This window comes from Tarenaya hassleriana, unplaced genomic scaffold (assembly GCF_000463585.1).
Source record: "Tarenaya hassleriana unplaced genomic scaffold, ASM46358v1 Cleome3, whole genome shotgun sequence".
Classification (NCBI taxonomy): Eukaryota; Viridiplantae; Streptophyta; class Magnoliopsida; order Brassicales; family Cleomaceae; genus Tarenaya; species Tarenaya hassleriana.
Window position 1 is genome coordinate 1,651,295 of NW_010966177.1, and position 18,448 is coordinate 1,669,742.

The 18,448-nt window shown below is 40.1% G+C and overlaps 6 protein-coding genes and 1 non-coding gene across 9 annotated transcripts in view; 5 read left to right on the plus strand and 2 right to left on the minus strand.

Moving 5' to 3' along the window:
* The first annotated feature begins 152 nt into the window (after positions 1-152).
* Positions 153-3,019, plus strand: LOC104818717 (tafazzin). The gene is made up of 7 exons (XM_010548419.2): positions 153-671; positions 1,235-1,353; positions 1,442-1,507; positions 1,602-1,799; positions 1,990-2,108; positions 2,203-2,308; positions 2,398-3,019. The coding sequence occupies exons 1-7, from the start codon at positions 446-448 to the stop codon at positions 2,944-2,946; spliced, it is 1,383 nt and encodes a 460-aa protein (XP_010546721.1). The 5' UTR covers positions 153-445; the 3' UTR covers positions 2,947-3,019.
* A 362-nt stretch (positions 3,020-3,381) lies between these two features.
* On the plus strand, positions 3,382-6,401 carry LOC104818718 (F-actin-capping protein subunit alpha). Its single transcript, XM_010548420.1, has 10 exons — positions 3,382-3,583; positions 3,790-3,905; positions 4,418-4,507; positions 4,599-4,663; positions 4,864-5,025; positions 5,190-5,268; positions 5,368-5,445; positions 5,659-5,733; positions 5,981-6,016; positions 6,129-6,401. The coding sequence occupies exons 1-10, from the start codon at positions 3,466-3,468 to the stop codon at positions 6,255-6,257; spliced, it is 948 nt and encodes a 315-aa protein (XP_010546722.1). The 5' UTR covers positions 3,382-3,465; the 3' UTR covers positions 6,258-6,401.
* Positions 6,402-6,514: 113 nt separating this feature from the next.
* Positions 6,515-6,586, minus strand: TRNAE-UUC. Its single transcript has one exon. It is a non-coding gene; the product is annotated as a tRNA-Glu (tRNA).
* A 115-nt stretch (positions 6,587-6,701) lies between these two features.
* Positions 6,702-9,410, plus strand: LOC104818719 (sm-like protein LSM4). The gene is made up of 8 exons (XM_010548422.2): positions 6,702-6,898; positions 7,067-7,097; positions 7,198-7,239; positions 7,459-7,557; positions 7,664-7,741; positions 8,215-8,251; positions 8,718-8,864; positions 9,090-9,410. The coding sequence occupies exons 2-8, from the start codon at positions 7,095-7,097 to the stop codon at positions 9,107-9,109; spliced, it is 426 nt and encodes a 141-aa protein (XP_010546724.1). The 5' UTR covers positions 6,702-6,898; positions 7,067-7,094; the 3' UTR covers positions 9,110-9,410.
* Positions 9,411-9,485: 75 nt separating this feature from the next.
* Positions 9,486-12,693, plus strand: LOC104818720 (heparan-alpha-glucosaminide N-acetyltransferase). Of its 3 annotated transcripts, none has more exons than XM_010548423.2 (13): positions 9,496-9,692; positions 9,830-9,967; positions 10,170-10,251; positions 10,401-10,477; positions 10,572-10,687; positions 10,766-10,883; positions 10,996-11,112; positions 11,324-11,415; positions 11,515-11,581; positions 11,833-11,914; positions 12,022-12,113; positions 12,193-12,336; positions 12,464-12,693. In XM_010548423.2, exons 1-13 carry the CDS (start codon positions 9,519-9,521, stop codon positions 12,608-12,610), a joined length of 1,446 nt encoding a protein of 481 aa, XP_010546725.1. In that variant the 5' UTR covers positions 9,496-9,518; the 3' UTR covers positions 12,611-12,693. The 3 variants fall into 3 exon arrangements, with proteins under 3 accessions (XP_010546727.1, XP_010546725.1, XP_010546726.1); XM_010548424.2 differs by having other exon boundaries at positions 9,497-9,692; positions 9,794-9,967; XM_010548425.2 differs by lacking the exon at positions 12,464-12,693 and having other exon boundaries at positions 9,486-9,692; positions 12,050-12,113; positions 12,193-12,330.
* Positions 12,694-12,835: 142 nt separating this feature from the next.
* LOC104818722 (translationally-controlled tumor protein homolog) lies at positions 12,836-14,276 on the minus strand. Its single transcript, XM_010548426.2, has 4 exons — positions 14,136-14,276; positions 13,711-13,784; positions 13,455-13,580; positions 12,836-13,314 (listed from the first exon to the last, which is right to left on the minus strand). The coding sequence occupies exons 1-4, from the start codon at positions 14,161-14,163 to the stop codon at positions 13,039-13,041; spliced, it is 504 nt and encodes a 167-aa protein (XP_010546728.1). The 5' UTR covers positions 14,164-14,276; the 3' UTR covers positions 12,836-13,038.
* Positions 14,277-15,943: 1,667 nt separating this feature from the next.
* LOC104818723 overlaps positions 15,944-18,448 on the plus strand; it is a 4,018-nt gene continuing 1,513 nt past the window's right edge. The window contains exons 1-5 of the mRNA XM_010548427.2: positions 15,944-16,477; positions 17,248-17,423; positions 17,788-17,843; positions 17,990-18,015; positions 18,146-18,440. Coding sequence (XP_010546729.1) covers positions 16,276-16,477; positions 17,248-17,423; positions 17,788-17,843; positions 17,990-18,015; positions 18,146-18,440 — 755 coding nt within the window. The 5' untranslated portion in view covers positions 15,944-16,275. The remainder of the gene's footprint in view (positions 16,478-17,247; positions 17,424-17,787; positions 17,844-17,989; positions 18,016-18,145; positions 18,441-18,448) is intronic.

The window sequence follows — 18,448 nt, forward strand, 5'->3', positions numbered from 1 at the left end:
TTAAATTGGTAAATTTGGATAGCAATTTATGCATTGTATATCTAAAAATGACATTATATTTTTTCTGAAAATATCGCCGTACAAAAACATTTCATAAAAATATTCTTGCAGTGCTTACGCTATGTAGGCCCTCTGTCTGGATATTTCTGCGTGTATCCATTTATCCCAAAAAAGCTCGATCCTATGCTAACGTACACCGCTGCTCACGTTAGCACCCAAACCCTTCACGGGTAAACCCTCCCCCTCTCTCTCTCTCGGTCTCGTTCGCCTCCTAGCTTGCGCTTCTCTGCTCGCACTCTGCGCACTTCCACACGATTTCTCTCCACCTCCTAATTTTCCCTCCTGGAAAATTTTCTCGGAGAAAATTCTCTCTGTCGGGAAATCCGATTGGATCGCCATAGATTCGAATACGTAACCTGTCCTTGTGCTTATAAGTGGATTGGGGATGGGTATTCAGCATATTGATAGAGGAGATCTATGGAAGAGCTTGTGGTTGCTGAAGCTTCAGCTCCGAGACCGATTTCGTGTCGCTGTTGACAACCACCGTGATCGGACAGCGATGTTCTCGCCGGACGGTTACTTCTCCTCCACCGTTCAGCGATTGGTGACTCGGTTCCGGGACTTCCGTCGTGACTCTCTTCCGTCTTCCTCCGCTTTTTATCGCAAACGAGGTATGGATCCTCTCGTTTTCGATCTGAAACCGATCTATATGTGCGCCCGTGTGTAGTGTATGCAGGTATTCGATCCGTTGATTTCTTGTGTCGTACCGTTGTTCGCATATGCTGATTCCTATGCATGAATTCCGTAGGAAACGAAGTTAAATCCTTCTTGTTGTATGATCCAATCATCTTATTTAATATATCTGAGCGCAAGCGATTGGTCAACGGGAATGGTTTTCTCTGTGGTACTTTGAATTTGACGTTGTTGTATCATAATCTGCATTATGGGTTTTCTTCATTAGGTTATGAAGACGCAAATGGGTGCACAATTCCATTGATTTTTCTAACGGGAGTATCTCCATGATGTTCTTACTTATGTGTCACCCTTAATTTTAGCTTAGAAATGTTAGCTTAAGCATTTTGGTATTTGAGGTATTTGTTGTTTGTTGTTTGCCGCTTGAACAATCAATGATATGATGCACCAGGACTGAGTTCTTTGGATTTATTTGTTTACTTGTATGCGTATGTTGGATTTTCGATGTTTTATAATTCTGACATATTCTTCGTGCTTGAAGTTTCTAAAGATTTGGTCGGAGAAGAAGAATCTGCAGTCTTCCGGATGCTTCAAGCCGTGGCTGTTCCCCTTATTGGAAATGCTTGTCATGTGTTTATGAATGGTCTTAACCGTGTTCAGGTATAGTATTATACGGAAATGCTGTTCTTTCCAGAATCTCATTCTTATCTTCAGCTACCTTTTCATCGTGATTGTCTTTTCGTAACAGGTTTATGGTCTGGAGAAGTTACATGATGCTTTGCTTAATAGACCAAAGGGCAATTCTCTCCTTACGGTATGGTGTCACTTGTGTACTGAGATCTTATGTTTTTGTGATAATAGTTTCCAATCAGTCCCAATCATATGATTATTAATCTTGTTTTGGTCAGGTAAGCAATCATGTTGCATCTGTCGATGATCCATTCGTCATTGCTTCTCTGCTTCCACCTAGAGTTCTCCTCGATGCCCGTAACCTGAGGTGGACACTTTGTGCTTCGGATAGATGCTTCAAAAACCCCGTAACTTCGACTTTCTTTCGCTCTGTCAAAGTCTTGCCAGTTTCTCGCGGTGAAGGAATTTATCAGCAGGTAACTGTCTACACTCTATATCCCCTCTTCTATTTTGTCCGAGCTCCTGACAAGTATACTTGAAGCTTGTCTGAGCTTAACGTTTCCTGGGGAAAACTTGATTTTGGTCAATATTATGCTATATGTAATCAATTTCCATATGTGAAAACTGAAAAGTGAAAAGCAAATGACTTTGATAGTAACTTTGCAGGGAATGGACATGGCGGTTTCGAAACTGAATAGTGGTGGGTGGGTTCACATATTTCCTGAAGGCAGCCGCTCCCGTGATGGCGGAAAAACGTTAGGCTCTGCCAAGAGAGGAGTCGGGAGGTGCTTGTTCTTTGATATGGGTTTGATCCTCGAAATTTCAGTGAGTAACCAACAAGCGGAACTAATAATTTATATATTTACTTGCTCCAAACAGGTTGATTCTGGACGCAGATACTCTCCCTATGGTTGTTCCATTTGTGCATACTGGTATGCAAGAGATCATGCCCATTGGAGCAAACATTCCAAGAATTGGCAAGACAGTATGTATCTTCCATCAACCTATGCTTCTTGACCAGTCCATTTACATATTTCACTTCAAAGTTTTCATCTGTCACGTGAATACACACAGGTAACTGTAGTGATTGGCGACCCGATTCACTTTGACGACCTTCTCGGAACGGAAGGAGCCAAACATGTCTCGAGAAAACAGTTATACGACGCTGTATCTTCGAGGGTCGGACAGAGACTGCTCGAGTTGAAGCTACGAGTCGATAGACTAGCTTTGGAAGAACAATCCGTGAGATCCCACGATGGGAAAACGCCGTCAGACTGTGCTGTTGAGATCTTTCACCGTGTTGATTGGGACTCATTTGGAATGGGAACTCCTTATAACGATGAATCCAATGTTCCGGGATCGGTTGCTTGCACCGAAGATCATGTCACCGATGGTTTGGATCGTCGGAATCCGACAAAGGGATTTTCGTATGAAGGCGGGATCGCGTCTCGGATTAAGAGGTACATGGACCGAGCCGAGATCATGGGTTTTGCAGCGAGGGGGTTGTTTGAGAACGATTATAAAACAAAGGGCGATTCTGAGGATGTTGGGAAAATTAGGGCTCTGAGGGTTTGGAAAGAGTATTTGGAAGCAAATCTGATGAAACAGTTGAACACTTTGTAGATAACAGTAACACTTACTATAGACATTTACTTGCCAAGAAGGCTCATGTCAACGAGAAAGTTGGTTCGGTTTTGTTCGATATTTTTCAATAATTGAATAACATCGTATTTGAGCCAATTTTAATATTAAAAAAAAATTAGTAATCGAAAATTTTCTGAATAAAAACGATTTTGAATAAAAATAAAAACTTTAACTGGCACATGATTCAGCAATCAAACGACACCGTTTATGGAAAAGGCCACAGTACAGTACACGTTGATATCCGGCCCATGTAAAAGAAGGGAGGCCCACAAGAAAATAGATGATTCAAATGGTTCAAATCACCAAAACGACACCGTTCGATATCATATATGAATCGTTCCACAGGTCATCCAAACGAACGGTCACGATTTAATCTCTTCTGATCAGAAACACCATCATCGGTGATTATGACAAGAGGAGACATTTTCAGATCGTCGACGGCGACACACTCCCTCCTCTACTTTTTTCTCTTGTGGTTTCTGGAGATACAGAGAAACCATGGCGGATGAAGAAGATGAGTTCGCGGAGGCGGAACTGAGTTACGACCAGAAGAAAGAGATCGCCAAGTGGTTTCTCCTCAACGCTCCCGCCGGCGAAATCAATTACGTCTCCAAAGGTACGTGTGCGCGTACATAGAGACATGCACATGTTTGTTTACCATCTTTACATGTATGTGTATGTCAATGTATCTACACGGAGTGTTCATTTCGGTGACTGCATTTTCTGCGTTTGTGCTTGCTTTTATTCCCTTTTTATTTTCATAAATTGAGGATAATGTGCGTGATGGCTAGATTTGGATGGTTCTCTGTGGGTTTCTCGCAGATTTGAAAGCGGCTTTGAACGACGAGGATGTGTACAGTGAGGCGACAAGGGAGGCTTTTCCAGTGTACAACAAGTCTCATATGATTTGCCTCGAAATGCCCGGTAGGGCTGGCGATGTAAGTTCTGTTTCCAGTTCGAGGCAAATAGGAATTGGGTATTTTTTTTTCGTTTTGAGCGATTCTCTTTCGGATTTTCATCCAGATTCAGAAAATTTTAGATTCCGTTTTGAAACGGGCACTGATGAAAGTTCGGTCAGTTTCCGGATGAACAGTTGTTGGATCGTTTAAAGGAGAAATTCTGGTGGACTTTGTGATGATAATTAGTGGTTCGTAGATGTCTGATTGTTAGAGGTTCCTTTCGATAGATTCTGGTTCCGAATCTTCCGATTCGAGGACAGGGGACGGGGAATCAGTCAGCTTTGCAAAAATGCTTTAAGGATCATATCATAATACAGTGAAATAATCCTCAACTAAAGAAGTTATGTATGAAATACATATAGTATAATACTATTAATCAAATTGAACAGTGATGGATGGTCTATATCTTCATTGCTACTCCACCAAAAATTGTACGGGAAAACCTTTTATTCTTCTTAACTTCGAAGCTTACTAACGTGTAGTACTTGCAGGTTATCATTTCATCATATAGTGAAATTAGAGATTATGAGTACTTTGATCCTAGAACTGCCCAGGTTGCGGTTGTTGATCATGTTAAACAGGTATAATTCACGACCGATTTTCATTTTTCTTCATCACGTTATACCGTGATTTGTGAATATGCTCTGAGCATACATCTCGGTGATTGGTCAGGTTTGTACAAAGGTGAGGCCTGCAGATGACGAAGAACTTCCATCTCCATATGTCGAGGAGTATAGGTAAGGATTGCTTCCCAAAGAATATTTGTTTAGAGTCTAACTTGACGATCTAGGATCAGGTTCATGCATCAGCATTCACTTCCTGAAACCACTGTCCCAAGTCATGGCTTACTATTTTAGTACAATTAATGATCCTGGAAAATCTTCATCTTCTGTCGTGCCTGTAGTTTTGTATGTTGATTCTGTTTTCCCCATGACAGATATGCTCTTGATGCTGAAGTCCAAAGATATGTCAGTGAAGCTTATCCTAAAGGCGTTTGCTCTGTTTACTGTGTTAATGGAAAGGATGCCGAAGGTCCAGGGTCTGACTTTGAGCTTGTTGTGGTGGTTTCCGCTATAAAACTTAGTCCACAGAACTTTTGGTGTGTCCAATGGCCTTTTTAACCTTTTTTTTGCTGGGCTTTTGATATCACTTCTTAGCTGCTACACTTCTGTTGGTTCTCAAGAGATACCAAATCAAAATGATTTGTCTTATGAAACTTTTGTTTCAAATTCCCACTGATCAAAAGTGGTGTGTTATGTGCAGTAATGGGAGTTGGAGATCTATATGGAATATCGACTTCCGGGATGAATCCCAGGTGCTGGATATAAAAGGGAAATTGCAGGTAGTGAGCATGATTTAGGACACACTCTTTTTTCTTTTCTTCCTTTGGGTCAATCTTTGGAAACAGTAAGCTCGGCATGATCAATATTGTGTTATTCAGGTGGGAGCCCATTATTTTGAAGAGGGAAATGTGCAATTAGATGCGAGAAATGAATTCCAGGATTCGACAATTTTTCAGGTACTACGACACTGACAAGTCTCTGTCGTTCTATAAATTATTGGGAAAATGTTTACTTGAGAGATTAATCGGGAATCCTTATACGAAAGCGTACTATAATCTACTGGCTCATTTCAATCCTGTCATAGGTTTTCTCACTGAAACAAGCAAAACATATCCTGGTTTAGGATCGGATGTAAGCTTGAAAAGCTAATGCCTTCATTTTTTTTACAGTCTCCAGATGATTGTGCGGTGGCAGTAGCCAACATTATACGGCACCATGAGACAGAGTACCTTGCAGCTCTAGAGGTCCCAACTGAATCCATTTGTTTCCTTCTTTAATCTCTTCTAGAAACTGACAGTTCAGAATAAAATCTCTCGCATGTATACATATAGCGTGTGTTCTCTGTTGCTGTCTTGTAAATTGATTGAATACGTGATATGAATGTTACGGCATAGAGTCTTCGTTCCAGCCATCACTGCATAAAGTTCTGTATTACGGGTGAACGTAATTTGCGTGTCGTTTGTCTCAGAGTGATTTTGCTTGTATTGACAGGTATCCTACTCGAGGCTGCCCGATAACACGTTTAAGGTAAATATTCTCCCGAGAATGTCTATTCGCGAGACTTTGGTATCAGAAGATGCTGCATAAGGCGTGATATAATGAGAGAGGTGGGTTTTGTGCGGTTGGTTGTTGTTTTCAGGATCTGAGGAGGAAACTGCCGGTGACAAGAACGTTGTTCCCGTGGAGAAACACGTTACAGTTCAGCCTTACCAGAGAAGTTGAGAAAGAACTCGGAATTGGCAAGTCTCTCTCCCCTCCACCTCAATAACGCCTTCTCTTCCCTCTTTCTTCTTCTTCTTCTCCTTGTTTGTTCATTGTCTTTAAAAGATTTGTTGTCTGTTTCCTTCTCATCTCATTTCTATCAAATTGTTTGTTTGTTTTTTTGGGGTTTGGTCTCCCTCGTTCTTCTTCCGCTGTCAGTGTCGTCTTTTCCATCTGATAACCCTTTTGTTTGTTGGTTGTAATATCATACTTCTCATTCTGAAAAGGAAAAAAATGGGAATAATTTTATTAAAAAAAGTAAAATTCCGTTGCCGGGAATCGAACCCGGGTCTCCTGGGTGAAAGCCAGATATCCTAACCGCTGGACGACAACGGATTATTTATTAAGTAAGATTTATATATATTATTTATATTTTTAATTGATGAAATTGGGGCCAAATTAGAAATATATATAAATACGCAGAACTCTGGAAAAACCCTCAAATCCCCCCATTGATTCCTCGCTTCGTTAAACGACCCACCAAATTGGTATTCCTCCGATACTTGTGAGAGCGTCAGAACCCAGTTTAAAAAATTCACAATATCCGTCGTCTTCGATCTCTCCTTCCCTCTCCGTCTCGGCCTCCCTCTTCTCGGAGATTGTCACACTGCCCGATATTCTGACCTCAATTTTCGTGTATCTGGAAAGGTCTGTCTCTCGATTTGTCCCTTTTACGATTTTCTTGGGAGCCAAAGATCGGATTGTTTCGCCAAGTCTTTGTTCTGCTTTCCCATTTCTCGTTCTTGCATCTCTTTCGCCTGAAATATCCACTTCTTCTTCTTCTTCTTTTTTCTTTTTATGTTTCATGATGTGTAGGGAGCACCAGATTTTCTGATTCAAGAAGATGGTATGTTGCTCGGCGGACTCAATTTGTCTAGGGTTTTTGCTTTTGTTCGTGTCTGGTTCTCGGCTTAATTAATATTTTTCTTCTTGTTTGGTTTATTCAGCTTCCTCTTTCTTTGCTCAAGACTGCTCAAGGGCATCCAATGGTAAGACATTTTTCTGCTACTAACTTATTCAATCTCAATTCTTTTAGCCGAAATTAAGTGAGCGGTGTCTAAATCTCAGATTTGGGGTACGATTTTCTTTAGATTATTTGCGATTTCAGAGTTTTTTACTTACCCCATGTTGCAAATCGAGGAGACTGAATTGCTGTTGTTGAGTTTTTAGCGGACATGATATCTGTTTCATGGTTGTCTTTTTGGCAGCTTGTGGAACTCAAGAATGGAGAAACATACAATGGACACTTGGTGAATTGTGATACTTGGATGAACATACATCTGCGTGAAGTCATATGCACATCAAAGGTCTGGAGGGAACTTCCCATGTTGAATAGATGTTCAATTTTATGTTGTTTGTTTCATGGATCACTTTGGCGGTTTACATTTAAATATGTGGGCTCTGGCATTGTAGGATGGAGACAGGTTTTGGAGGATGCCGGAGTGTTACATCCGTGGCAACACAATTAAGTATCTTCGAGTTCCAGACGAGGTAATTTTTGTTTTCTCATTGTTCTTGGTATTAAATATTCACTTGTTTTTGCTGTCATGTATCTGGAATGATGATGCTTAGCCAAATCTGATATGTGCTCCAAGAGGCACTCTGGCGGGGTTCTTGTTGAATCTCTGTGGGGAACCTCTTTTTAGCGATAATGAGGTGCCTTTTGTTGTAGCATGTCTCCGACGATAGCACAAAGATTGGTGTTTGGCTGACCAGAATAATGACCCCTTCATGTAGACTTTGTTTTGTTATGTAACCAAAACTAGCCCGAAATTCTCTATTTTGCACTGCTTTTTTCCAACTTATTCTTTTAAAGTTTTCTGGGTGTCTGAAACTAATTGTGTTTCTATCATTTACATGCTTGTGTTTTGGCAAACACATGACACTTATGCTGCACATAGAAGATGCTTGAACCTGTATTGAGTTGACATCCAGTTTCTTTCTTTCTTTCTTTCTTTCTTCAGGTGATTGATAAAGTCCAAGAGGAGAAGAGCCGCACTGGTATGGTTTTCTCATCACTTAAATCTCTGTACTGTATGCGTTAAGCTTTTGAGGTGTTAATAATTATGCCAACAATTCCTCGTCCTGTAAGTGGTTTAGAGCAGATGTGGAAATATGCTAGAGATTATGGATTTTATAGTCATATGAACTTTTATTTATCCTGTAAGCATCGTCCTGCAAGTGGTTTGTCTTGCCATTCCATGGGATTCGTGCAAAGTACCCATTCCACGTATCATGTAAATGTCTGTCCTGTGGTCGATATATGTTGCACTCAGTATGATTTATCAAATCTTTGAGCTAATCATTCTTCATTCTTGATGTGTCAAGCCCAAATGAGTAGCTACCGAGTGAATCCTTTAGGACAATGCATCACTGATAACTTCGTCTGGCATTGTAGTTTTATTATGGGATTTCTCGATGGAAACTTGTTCCTGATGATTCTGAAAAATGCTTAAAATGAGCACAGATAGAAGACCACCGGGAGTTGGAAGGGGAAGAGGACGGGGTGAAGGCCCTGGAAAGCAAACAAAGGTCCTTGGACGCGGTCTGGATGATGGAGGCGCTAAAGGCCGTGGCAGAGGAGCTCCAATCGGCAAGGCGGGTGGTAGTAAAGGTTAGCCAAAAAAACACCCACAATCTCTTAGAACTCAAACCTGTGAAACTAGTGTAACCCAATAAAACATCACCCTGATAGTCGAAACCTCTTACCACCAAAACGTTTGATTTTTTTTTTTACATTAAAGCACCAAATAAAAAAAAAAGTCATTCACTGGCATGGGAAACCTCTTATAGATCGATTGAACTGAACTGAACTGAACTGAACATGTCGTATAAACAGGTGGTCGTGGACGTGGTTGATATGATCTTCCATTTGTAAAGCCGAAGCCTTCCCCGTACCATAGCTGCGCTATTAGTGATGGTGAGAAACTCGTTGTTCTGTATGTTCAAGAAGAATCTTGTTCTTCTCGGTCTCTCTCTATTTTGAGAGCTCGGGATGGGTTTTTTTCTCTCTTTTTTCTTTTCCGATTCTCCAAGATTGTTTTTCCCTTTCTATTTTTGTAAAATTCGATGGGTTATGCTCTGCCCATCTTGCAGTTTTAATCTGAAATTCTGTAATGAATCTGTGATTTTATCAATTAAATTTAAGATAATACAGTAAGGAATATTGTTCTTTTTTTTATTATTTTTGTAATACAGTAAGGAATAGTGTGTAAGCATGAACTCAGCTTGTTTGTCTCTTACTGGAACTGCATAACGCAATCCCAGGATGATTTCTTTTCCGTTGAAACACCCGAGAAAGAAAATGGCGGAAATCAAACCAGAGACCAGCAGCGACCATCAACGCCTCGTCGTCGTGTCGGAACCCGTCGACCCGAATCGGAAACTCACCGGAAGCAAACGACTTGCCTCTCTCGATGTCTTCCGTGGTCTCGCCGTCGCTGTATCTCTCTGTCCCCCTCGCTGCGTGCTTGTATATATCTATGTCTATATATGTGTGTGGGTGTCCGAAGAAGAACAAGTCCAGTGTTCGAATTTGGTTAGGGTTTCTGAAATTGGAGTTGTGAAAATTCGGAGCAGTTGATGATTCTGGTGGATGACGCCGGCGGAGAATGGCCGGCGATTGCACACGCGCCCTGGCATGGCTGCAACCTGGCGGATTTCGTCATGCCTTTCTTCTTGTTCATCGTCGGCGTTTCCATTGCTCTTGCTCTCAAGGTTCGTTTCCATTCTTCTTCAGCTTTTTAGTTCCGCCTTTTCAATTTCTGCTACTTAATTCGAGTCCTCGATCTCTTCAGAATTCTCAATTCTTCGTCCCGGAGATCCTTCATGTGTCCTTTGTGATCCTGAATCGTTATTGAGTACAGAAAACTCTTGCTTTGTCTTGATGGCCTTTGTTCCTCTGTTTTTTGAATTGTAGAGAATTGGAAACAAATTCGAAGCTATAAAGAAGGTGGTTCTTAGGACATGCAAGCTCCTCTTCTGGGGTCTTCTACTTCAAGGTCAATCCCTTTGTTCTATAACCTCGTTGTCATGGACTTTAAGCATTCATGTGTCTGCCTCATTCCTTTTTGTTCTTGTCTCGATAACAAGCATCCAATGTTTTTTTTGGCATTGAGTTCTGAACACTTTCATGTTTGATCTTTTGAAGGGGGCTTCTCTCATGCTCCCGATAGATTAACGTACGGTGTTGATGTGAATATGATGAGGTTGTGCGGGATTCTCCAGGTTTTGCTCTCGGTCCACGATTCTTTACATATATTATAATACATGCACCATATATATTCGGTTTATCTGGTTCGTTTCCTCTCTTATTCTCCAGAGAATAGCCTTATCGTACTTGATAGTCGCGTTGGTGGAGATTTTCACAATGGATTCACGGAGGGAGAATCTCTCGAATGGACTGTTCTCGATATTCAAGTCATATTATTGGCATTGGTAAAAACATAGCTTTCCATCTATCAGAAATTCATTGAGCAATATCAAGTCTCATTTCATCGGTTTCTATATTCATAGGCTTGTGGGCGCAACTGTTCTTGTCATTTATCTGGCTACGCTTTACGGAACTTACGTACCGGACTGGCGATTCATTGTATACGATAGAGACAGCATTCTGTACGGGAAAACTCTCTCTGTAAGTTCATCATCATGTTGTGTATGCCATATAGTGGCGACTGTTAATAATTCTTCTGTAAACGTCATGATCAGATTACCAAGAATAAACATTCTTCACTTGCGAATAATAGGTATTGTGTGGTGTGAGGGGAAAGCTTGATCCTCCCTGTAATGCTGTTGGATATATCGACAGACAGCTTCTGGGGCTCAACCATATGTATCAGCATCCAGCATGGAAAAGATCCAAGGTTCAATAACCTTTTTTTTTTCAATTTTGATAGGTATTACAAAAATGGTAGATTTACATACAGTGTTTAGTTTGTTTTAGGACTCGATTCTTAACTCGAGATTTATGTTTTCAATGTCTAGTTTAAAGGCTTGTGTTTAGGGTTTGTGAGGGTTCCCTTACTACAAAACAAAGATTATGAATCTGTTTATGCTAATTTTTTGGGGTCTCAGGCTTGCACCTATGACTCCCCTTATGAGGGGCCTTTACGTAAAGATGCGCCTTCATGGTGCCATGCGCCATTTGAGCCAGAAGGAGTGTTAAGGTCTACCTATCTTCTCGCTCGATTGACTTAACTTAACTCGGCATTTTGTTTATAGTGGCTGTCTCATATGTCTGATCCTGAAACACTTGCATGATGCAGTTCCATATGTGCTGTTCTGTCTACAATCATCGGAGTTCATTTTGGACATGTTATCTTACACTTCAAGGTCAGAATTACTTAACATGAAAAGTTGTCTAATACCTCCGAATTTAGTAAAAGCAATCTTTTCTCTTCCTTTTATTTCCGCTATGATCAGAATTCAGATAAATTTCGGGTATTTTGACTCATTTCTAGGTTCAGTATTCACGTTTGAAACAAGAGAATACGCCTTTTCATGGATTCTGTTTATTTCCCGCTAACTTTCCGCAACATATCCTTACTAATGGAAAATCCATTTTAACAATTTCCAAATGTCAGGGTCATTCAGCTCGGTTGAAGCACTGGATCTCCACTGGTATCGCTCTCCTCGTTCTCGGGCTCACCCTGCATTTCACCCACCGTGAGTAAACTCCTCGCCTATTGATTGATATATATTCAGTATTGATTGATATATATTTAGTCCTTATGGCTATTTATATGTATATATATGTATTTCGTATGTCGCAGTGATGCCCTTAAATAAACAACTCTACAGTTTCAGCTACACTTGCGTCACTTCTGGAGCAGCGGCCCTCGTCTTCTCCTCATTTTATGCTCTGGTCCATTTCTTTTCAGTCTTTCACACTTCACGAAGGCTCTGAATTTGCGAAATTTACACGTTCTTTTTCGGTAATCCAGGTCGACATATGGGGCTGGAAGTACGTGTTCCTGCCATTGAAGTGGATAGGAATGAACGCGATGCTCGTGTACGTGATGGGAGCTGAAGGCATCTTTGCCGGTTTCATCAACGGCTGGTACTTCCGCAATCCAAGCAACACTCTGGTAATAGCAATCAACTGTGTCATCATTTCCATCTGAAATGGGCCTCCCTCTTTTAAGCCCACCGCATCCCTATTGGGCCCATCGTAGCCAGAAGATTTTGAACATGATTTATTTTCGGCGTTGGCAGACAAATTGGACCAGAGAGCACGTTTTCATCGGAGTGTGGCATTCGAGGAGAGTGGGTGTGCTTCTATACGTCATTTTCGCAGAGATTTTCTTTTGGGGTCTCGTCGCCGGAGCTTTCCACCGGTTCGGGATCTATTGGAAGCTCTAACTGCTGAAACTCGTCTCTCTATGGAATCTACCACCAAACCTTGTGTATGCTTTCATATATACAAAAATATCCTAATTTATCACTTTGAGTGTGTGCGCGCGCGTGGAAAACGAAAACGAGAGAGCGATCAAACCAAGTAGAAAGGGGTTACAGCGAAGATTGGTAGACTCTGATTGAGCCAGAGGGTTCAGTCTGCTTCTACAGCCAAAATTGCGGTCATGCCAGTATTCAATTTCATTCTTATTCCAAGGGAGCCTTTTAAGACAAAATTCTATAAAACAAAAAACGACATCACACCACCAAAATACGACACAAAAGACAAACTCACTCTCCGACAAAAGGAAAAACCCAAAACCCTAAAAACTCATATCATCCATCTGAAGAAAGAAAAAGAAAAGAGAAGAGAAGGGAAGTGTAGTCTGAATGGTTCAGCACTTGATCTCCTTCAAGCCACAGGCCAAGTAGAGGAAGGTCGGGTCGGTGGCTCCTTCCTTGTAGTAAGCGAAAACCAAGCTGCCATCATCGTGCATGCTCTCCCCGACAAAGAACTGGAAGTCCTTCAGCTTAGGGAGCAAGAACTTGGTCGCGCCCTCGATGTTCTTCTTGAACGTCTCTTGCTTCTCCTCCGACAGCTTCGGTGTCAGGTTCTTTATGTACCTCTTCATGAATGTCACAAACTGCTTCTTGTCGAACGCCGGTTGCTCCTGCCGATTACCAAAGATGGTTTTTTTTTTCTTTCTAATGTTAGTTCACTGTATTTCTTGGATGGATGAAGGTTTGCATCATCTTACATAGATCATACAGATGGTAGAATTATATATGGATTTGGAAGGGCTTATGTTACCTGAAGCCTAAAAGTGTCGACGATATCGACAACCTTAACAGCTTGGTCATCGACTCCTTCGTCCTCGCCTCCTTCCGCCGAAGGATTCGCCCCAATGTCAACATCCAACGCTCCTTTCACAATCCACTGATGAACACACATATACACCACTTTGTTCAAATCCCCCCAAACTTACACGTTTATACTAATCGCATACATATATATATGTATGTATGTATGTATGTTTATGTACAAGTACAAAATCTTGGATGAGTACCTTTCCTTCAACCTCCCACAGCATCCCGTTCTCGATTTCCTTGTAGGGGAAGGAATCGGACAGAAGCTCGTCACCTGTGCGTACAATTCAAGCGGTTAAAAAGACGTGTTCATACATACATGATGACATAAGCATGCATATACATCCATATATACGCAAAACCTAATGAGTAAATCATTATAATTGCGTTACTCAAATCCCAGGGTTTGATTATGCTTTCATCAGAACCCAAAATTCATCGTCTGTGATTCCAGAAACCAAAATTCAAAAGCGGCATGAATGATCCGTGAGGAATCCCACAAAGAATCGCAGGAAACAAACATTCGGAACATCAAAGGTAACTACAAAGCATAAACTGACGGAACCGAAGAGAAACAAACGCGAAGACAGGAACCGTAAGAGAACGTGTGTATGTATAGGTGTACCTGTAAGAAGATCCTGGTAAACCAACATGTTTGCAGAGAGAGTTTAAATCGGAATTCTTGAATTTGCTTTTCGCCGATCGGTTAGAAATCTCGGAGAGGCAGAGAAGTTTGTAGACGGAGAAGAGTCGAGAAGGGGGCAGAGATATTTATAGGAGTTGATATGTGTTGACAGATGGAATCAGAGACTCCTTTTTCCTTTTCCATCTCTGCTTTCGTCTCCTTTTTTTTTAATTTAATTTAATTTATTTTTACAAATTTTATTTCCTTTTTTCCTTTTGTGTTTTGGAATTATAAATTTAGAAGAAAATCGATATCTTGAGGATGTTGCGGATCAATCAGGACCGTTCTCTCTCCCCAAAATCCTGCCGTTAATGGTTTTGGGAAAATATTCAGAGTGCGTTTAGTTCTATATTTTTTTTCAATAATTTTGTATTTCGTATTTGCCTTTTCTGAGTAATTTGCTTTAAATAGTTCCATCTGAATTAGTTAATCCTAATTACAGTTCACCTAATTTGTAATTTTAATGTTTTATAACCATGTAGCCACATATTTTGACCGATTAAATAAATGAATTTGCAGTATATATATTTAGAAAATAATTAATGTTAGTCTCCATGGGAGATTAGATCCTAATTCGCACCAAGAAATTATAAAACTTATTTTTAATTAGGTGTTGTTGCAGGCCTGGCCCATTGGGACAAGTTGGGTCTTAGAGAACATATAATAAAAAGGAAGGAAATTTGCTGCCGTAAAAAAAGGAAAAAAGTTTATTTCTACTTTTTATCCGGGTATTGCCGATACATAATTTTACAATTATAAGTTGATATTTCCCATAAATAAATTGATTTTGATTATTCACGTAATTCTAAAATTATAAGTTAATTTTTACATCCGATTCAATCAAACTACGATTAAAATTAAAATTACGTCAGTTAAGTTAAAAAAAACTACAATTAAAATTTTTATTTATCCAACCGATATATATATATATATATATATGTAACAGCAAACCCATCATATTTTCTCTAACCCAAATTAGTCAGTTAAGTTAATTCTTTTGTAACAAAGGTAAATAAAAAATTTAGTTAAAGCAAAAATCAACGAGAATATACTTTTGGGTTTTGGCATGTGGACGTAACGTAAGATTCGCTTGGGAATATAATTGCATTGGGCTTCCGAAACTTTGACTAACATTGACCATTCCTCTATTTTCCATTTATTAAATAAATGATTTGACCCCCCAAAATATCTCTGATTTCTTATTTTGTGCAATAATATATGTTTTTTTTATATTTTAAAAATACAATACAAACTACAAAATGTACTAATTTATCTAGTATTAGTCAATAGTGTTAATCACTGGTTTAAAAATATGTTCTAAAAGTATGTATAATTTGTCATAATAAATTATTAATTAGTTATGTTTCTTTTAAAAAATAAACATTTTCATTTTTTCGAATCAGTAGTACATAAAATATTTTTTTACCCTGATATTGTAAAATGTGTTTTAAAAAATAATATAATTTTGAATGACTTGGTAATATAAAATGAAATGGAATTTGAACATTTATTCTAATTTCTATTTTAATAAAATTACATCTTATTTTAAAGCATAAAAGCAAAGAAATTTACAAGTTTGGAATATAATCTTGTTTTTAATAAAATAGGAAATGAACTATTAAGAAAAGGAATCACTTTAAATTAGGAAGTAAAACAAAAAATTGTAATTGTGAAAGAGGGGAAATTAAAAAAAAAAAGGAAAAGGAAAAACATTAGGCAGTAGCTAATGTCAACCGAAACCAATCCGTGAGAATGAATCGGAGCCGTCAATTATGGAGTTTGGACAGCGGTTATTTGCTTGTCCCGTAACCTAATCCTTCTCCCAAAGAACGCACGCAGAAGGAAGAACCCAAGAAAAAAAAAATTCAAGGGGAAACCCTTTTCTCTCTTCTTTCTAAGGTTTCTTGCCGACGATCGCAGGGTTTCTGTAAATTATCGGCGAATAATTTCGTCTGGTAACTCGATGGAATCGAAGCGTTACGTATTGGGAAAGGGTTTTTTTGCGTGATTAGGCTCGAATTTTGCGGTGATTTCATCGAACACAAGAGGGTTTTGAGATTTGGGTTGTTCTGATTCGGTGATGGGTTTAGGGAATGACGCTAAGAAATGCAGTTTCGGGGATAATGGTCTCGCCGATGACGGCAGGGGAGGAGCCGATTGCGATTCTCGAGACGGCGATGGTCGGTCCGGCTCGGTTGCGTGTTCGATTTGCCTCGATATGGTCGCCGTTAATGGTGATCGATCGTGGGCTACGCTTCAATGTGGCCACCGGTTCCATCTAGGTAAATTATGCTTTACTGAAACTGAATGAGATGGGGTTTCATGTTGGATTTGGTTCTGATTTTGATTTGAATTATCAGGATCCATCTTTTGTTTCGATTCGCTTAGAGAACCCTGGATCTGTTGCGTTTCTGCGATATGATTAGTACCCCAGCCGTTTCTGTTTTGGGGATCCTTTGTTGTCGAGATCGTGGATGGGTATTGAGTTTTGAAACTGTACGTTCATGCATCAAGAGAATTATGATTCAATCTAATGGTTTGTAGTGATTCTGAGAATGCTCATCATCTTGGGTCTGATTACTTTTTCACAATCACATGGCTGATTTGTTCTGGTTGATGTTTGGTGAATCTGTTAGGTTTAGAACCTCAGAATGTTCATGTGATATCCTGTAGTGTCTCTGCATCAAATGCATTTGCCCAAGGTTCTTGAATGCATTGATGCTGTTTTTGTAGGTATGAAGGGCTCTTAGCCATTTCATTTTCATATTCGACTGTGGGATATCTACGTTTTGATTTACGTGATCTGACCAAGTTTCGGTAGTTAATGGATCAAATTCAGATAGAACTATTGCCTGATCAGCCAGGCCAGAGCCGATTTATATTGGTTTTTGCGTTGCCGTTGGTTCTTTCTTGCATATCGTAAAGTGATTCTAGAATGTTATTCCAAGTGTGCACTATCAAAGGCTTTGAATTTGTTGATTGTAGGCTCTGCTGATGCCACTCATGCTTTTCATAGAGAGATTTAATGCTATGACTGTTTTCTCATTTCCAGATTGCATTGGCTCAGCCTTTAACGCAAAGGGCATGATGCAATGCCCCAACTGTCGGAAAATAGAGAAAGGGCAGTGGCTTTATGCAAATGGGTGCCGGTCATTTCCGGAGTTCCCCACCATGGATGATTTGGTTCACGAAGAAGAGATGAGTGAGCTAGCAGCACAGTCTGAAGTGGTAAGAAACTGAAAATTCCTTCCACTTTACTAGATCTAATGCTTGTATGAGTGTATCCAGAGATGATTTTTACCTGCATAATGATACACGCTACTCGTGATGGATATTAGTTTTTAATCGTGGAAACTGTGTTAAAAGGAGTATGAATATCTTGCAATTGTTTCATTTAGTGGGAGTTTTTGCCGATATTTAAGCGGCTTGAAGCTAAAATTTTCATCACCAATAGGTGATTAGACCAAACGTATAGTTCCATAATGGGAAATAGCTTAAGCTGGAAGAGAGTTGCGTTTTTGTAGCATCTACGCATGGGAATGATCTAAACATTGCATAGATCATCTCTGACTTCTGTTCCATATATTTTCAGTCCTTTGGAGTTCACTGGTGCCCGTTTGGAAGCTTAGCTCTCCTGCCTTCTTTTGAGTAAGCATTCATCCCATTGTATATACATCAAATCTGTGTTCTCTTCACTTGTCTTGATCAAACGTTCAGCTCTACCACTTTAGAATTCTGAATTCAAACGTTTCATGGTTGTCTTTTGACGTTCCACTTCTATCTATACTCTGTAGGGATGGAGAATTTTCGCCAAGTTCGTGTAAGACTATCATTCGAATGAGTCATTTTCAATTTTCTCTTGTTTGTTTTATCCTTACATTTACATGCATTGAAGTGCAATCTTGCAATTGAGTTTAACAGTATCTGTCTTTGCCACACACACCATACAGATCACGATCTGTTGGCCCGGCACGGTTTCTTCACCGAGCCAACGGCTTCCTCAGCAGGTGGTCAGCCTTGTCCATACATAGCCTACTTCGGGCCGGTCCATCATCCTTCAGCCTCGAACTCTGCTTCAGACAGCTCGAGTTTCAGTAGTATCTGGAACTCTGCCTCATCAGGGGTTGGCGAAGTGCCCATGCCGTTTGGATTCGGTGGTCTTGATCCGCACTTTCACGGCTGGGATTATCACCCGGCTCCTCCTCCCCCGCCACCGTTCTCTGGTTCGGGCGCTCATATTGGCAGGCCGCCCC

What these genes read in the sequence shown, in the direction of transcription:
- LOC104818720 (XM_010548423.2), top strand. Translation starts at nt 9,519, where the DNA reads ATGATTTCTTTTCCGTTGAAACACCCGAGAAAGAAAATGGCGGAAATC. An exon ending in CTGGGGTCTTCTACTTCAAG is followed by an intron (nt 10,252 to 10,400) that starts GTCAATCCCTTT and finishes GATCTTTTGAAG; the next exon opens with GGGGCTTCTCTCATGCTCCC. An exon ending in AAGTCATATTATTGGCATTG is followed by an intron (nt 10,688 to 10,765) that starts GTAAAAACATAG and finishes CTATATTCATAG; the next exon opens with GCTTGTGGGCGCAACTGTTC.
- LOC104818717 (XM_010548419.2), top strand. Translation starts at nt 446, where the DNA reads ATGGGTATTCAGCATATTGATAGAGGAGATCTATGGAAGAGCTTGTGG. An exon ending in AGGGCAATTCTCTCCTTACG is followed by an intron (nt 1,508 to 1,601) that starts GTATGGTGTCAC and finishes TGTTTTGGTCAG; the next exon opens with GTAAGCAATCATGTTGCATC. An exon ending in GCCAAGAGAGGAGTCGGGAG is followed by an intron (nt 2,109 to 2,202) that starts GTGCTTGTTCTT and finishes TGCTCCAAACAG; the next exon opens with GTTGATTCTGGACGCAGATA.
- LOC104818718 (XM_010548420.1), top strand. Translation starts at nt 3,466, where the DNA reads ATGGCGGATGAAGAAGATGAGTTCGCGGAGGCGGAACTGAGTTACGAC. An exon ending in AGTACCTTGCAGCTCTAGAG is followed by an intron (nt 5,734 to 5,980) that starts GTCCCAACTGAA and finishes TTGTATTGACAG; the next exon opens with GTATCCTACTCGAGGCTGCC. An exon ending in TGCCCGATAACACGTTTAAG is followed by an intron (nt 6,017 to 6,128) that starts GTAAATATTCTC and finishes TGTTGTTTTCAG; the next exon opens with GATCTGAGGAGGAAACTGCC.
- LOC104818719 (XM_010548422.2), top strand. An exon ending in AAGTCATATGCACATCAAAG is followed by an intron (nt 7,558 to 7,663) that starts GTCTGGAGGGAA and finishes CTGGCATTGTAG; the next exon opens with GATGGAGACAGGTTTTGGAG. An exon ending in AGAGGAGAAGAGCCGCACTG is followed by an intron (nt 8,252 to 8,717) that starts GTATGGTTTTCT and finishes AAATGAGCACAG; the next exon opens with ATAGAAGACCACCGGGAGTT.
- LOC104818722 (XM_010548426.2), bottom strand. Translation starts at nt 14,163, where the DNA reads ATGTTGGTTTACCAGGATCTTCTTACAG. An exon ending in TGTGGGAGGTTGAAGGAAAG is followed by an intron (nt 13,581 to 13,710) that starts GTACTCATCCAA and finishes TGTGTTCATCAG; the next exon opens with TGGATTGTGAAAGGAGCGTT. An exon ending in TCGACACTTTTAGGCTTCAG is followed by an intron (nt 13,315 to 13,454) that starts GTAACATAAGCC and finishes GGTAATCGGCAG; the next exon opens with GAGCAACCGGCGTTCGACAA.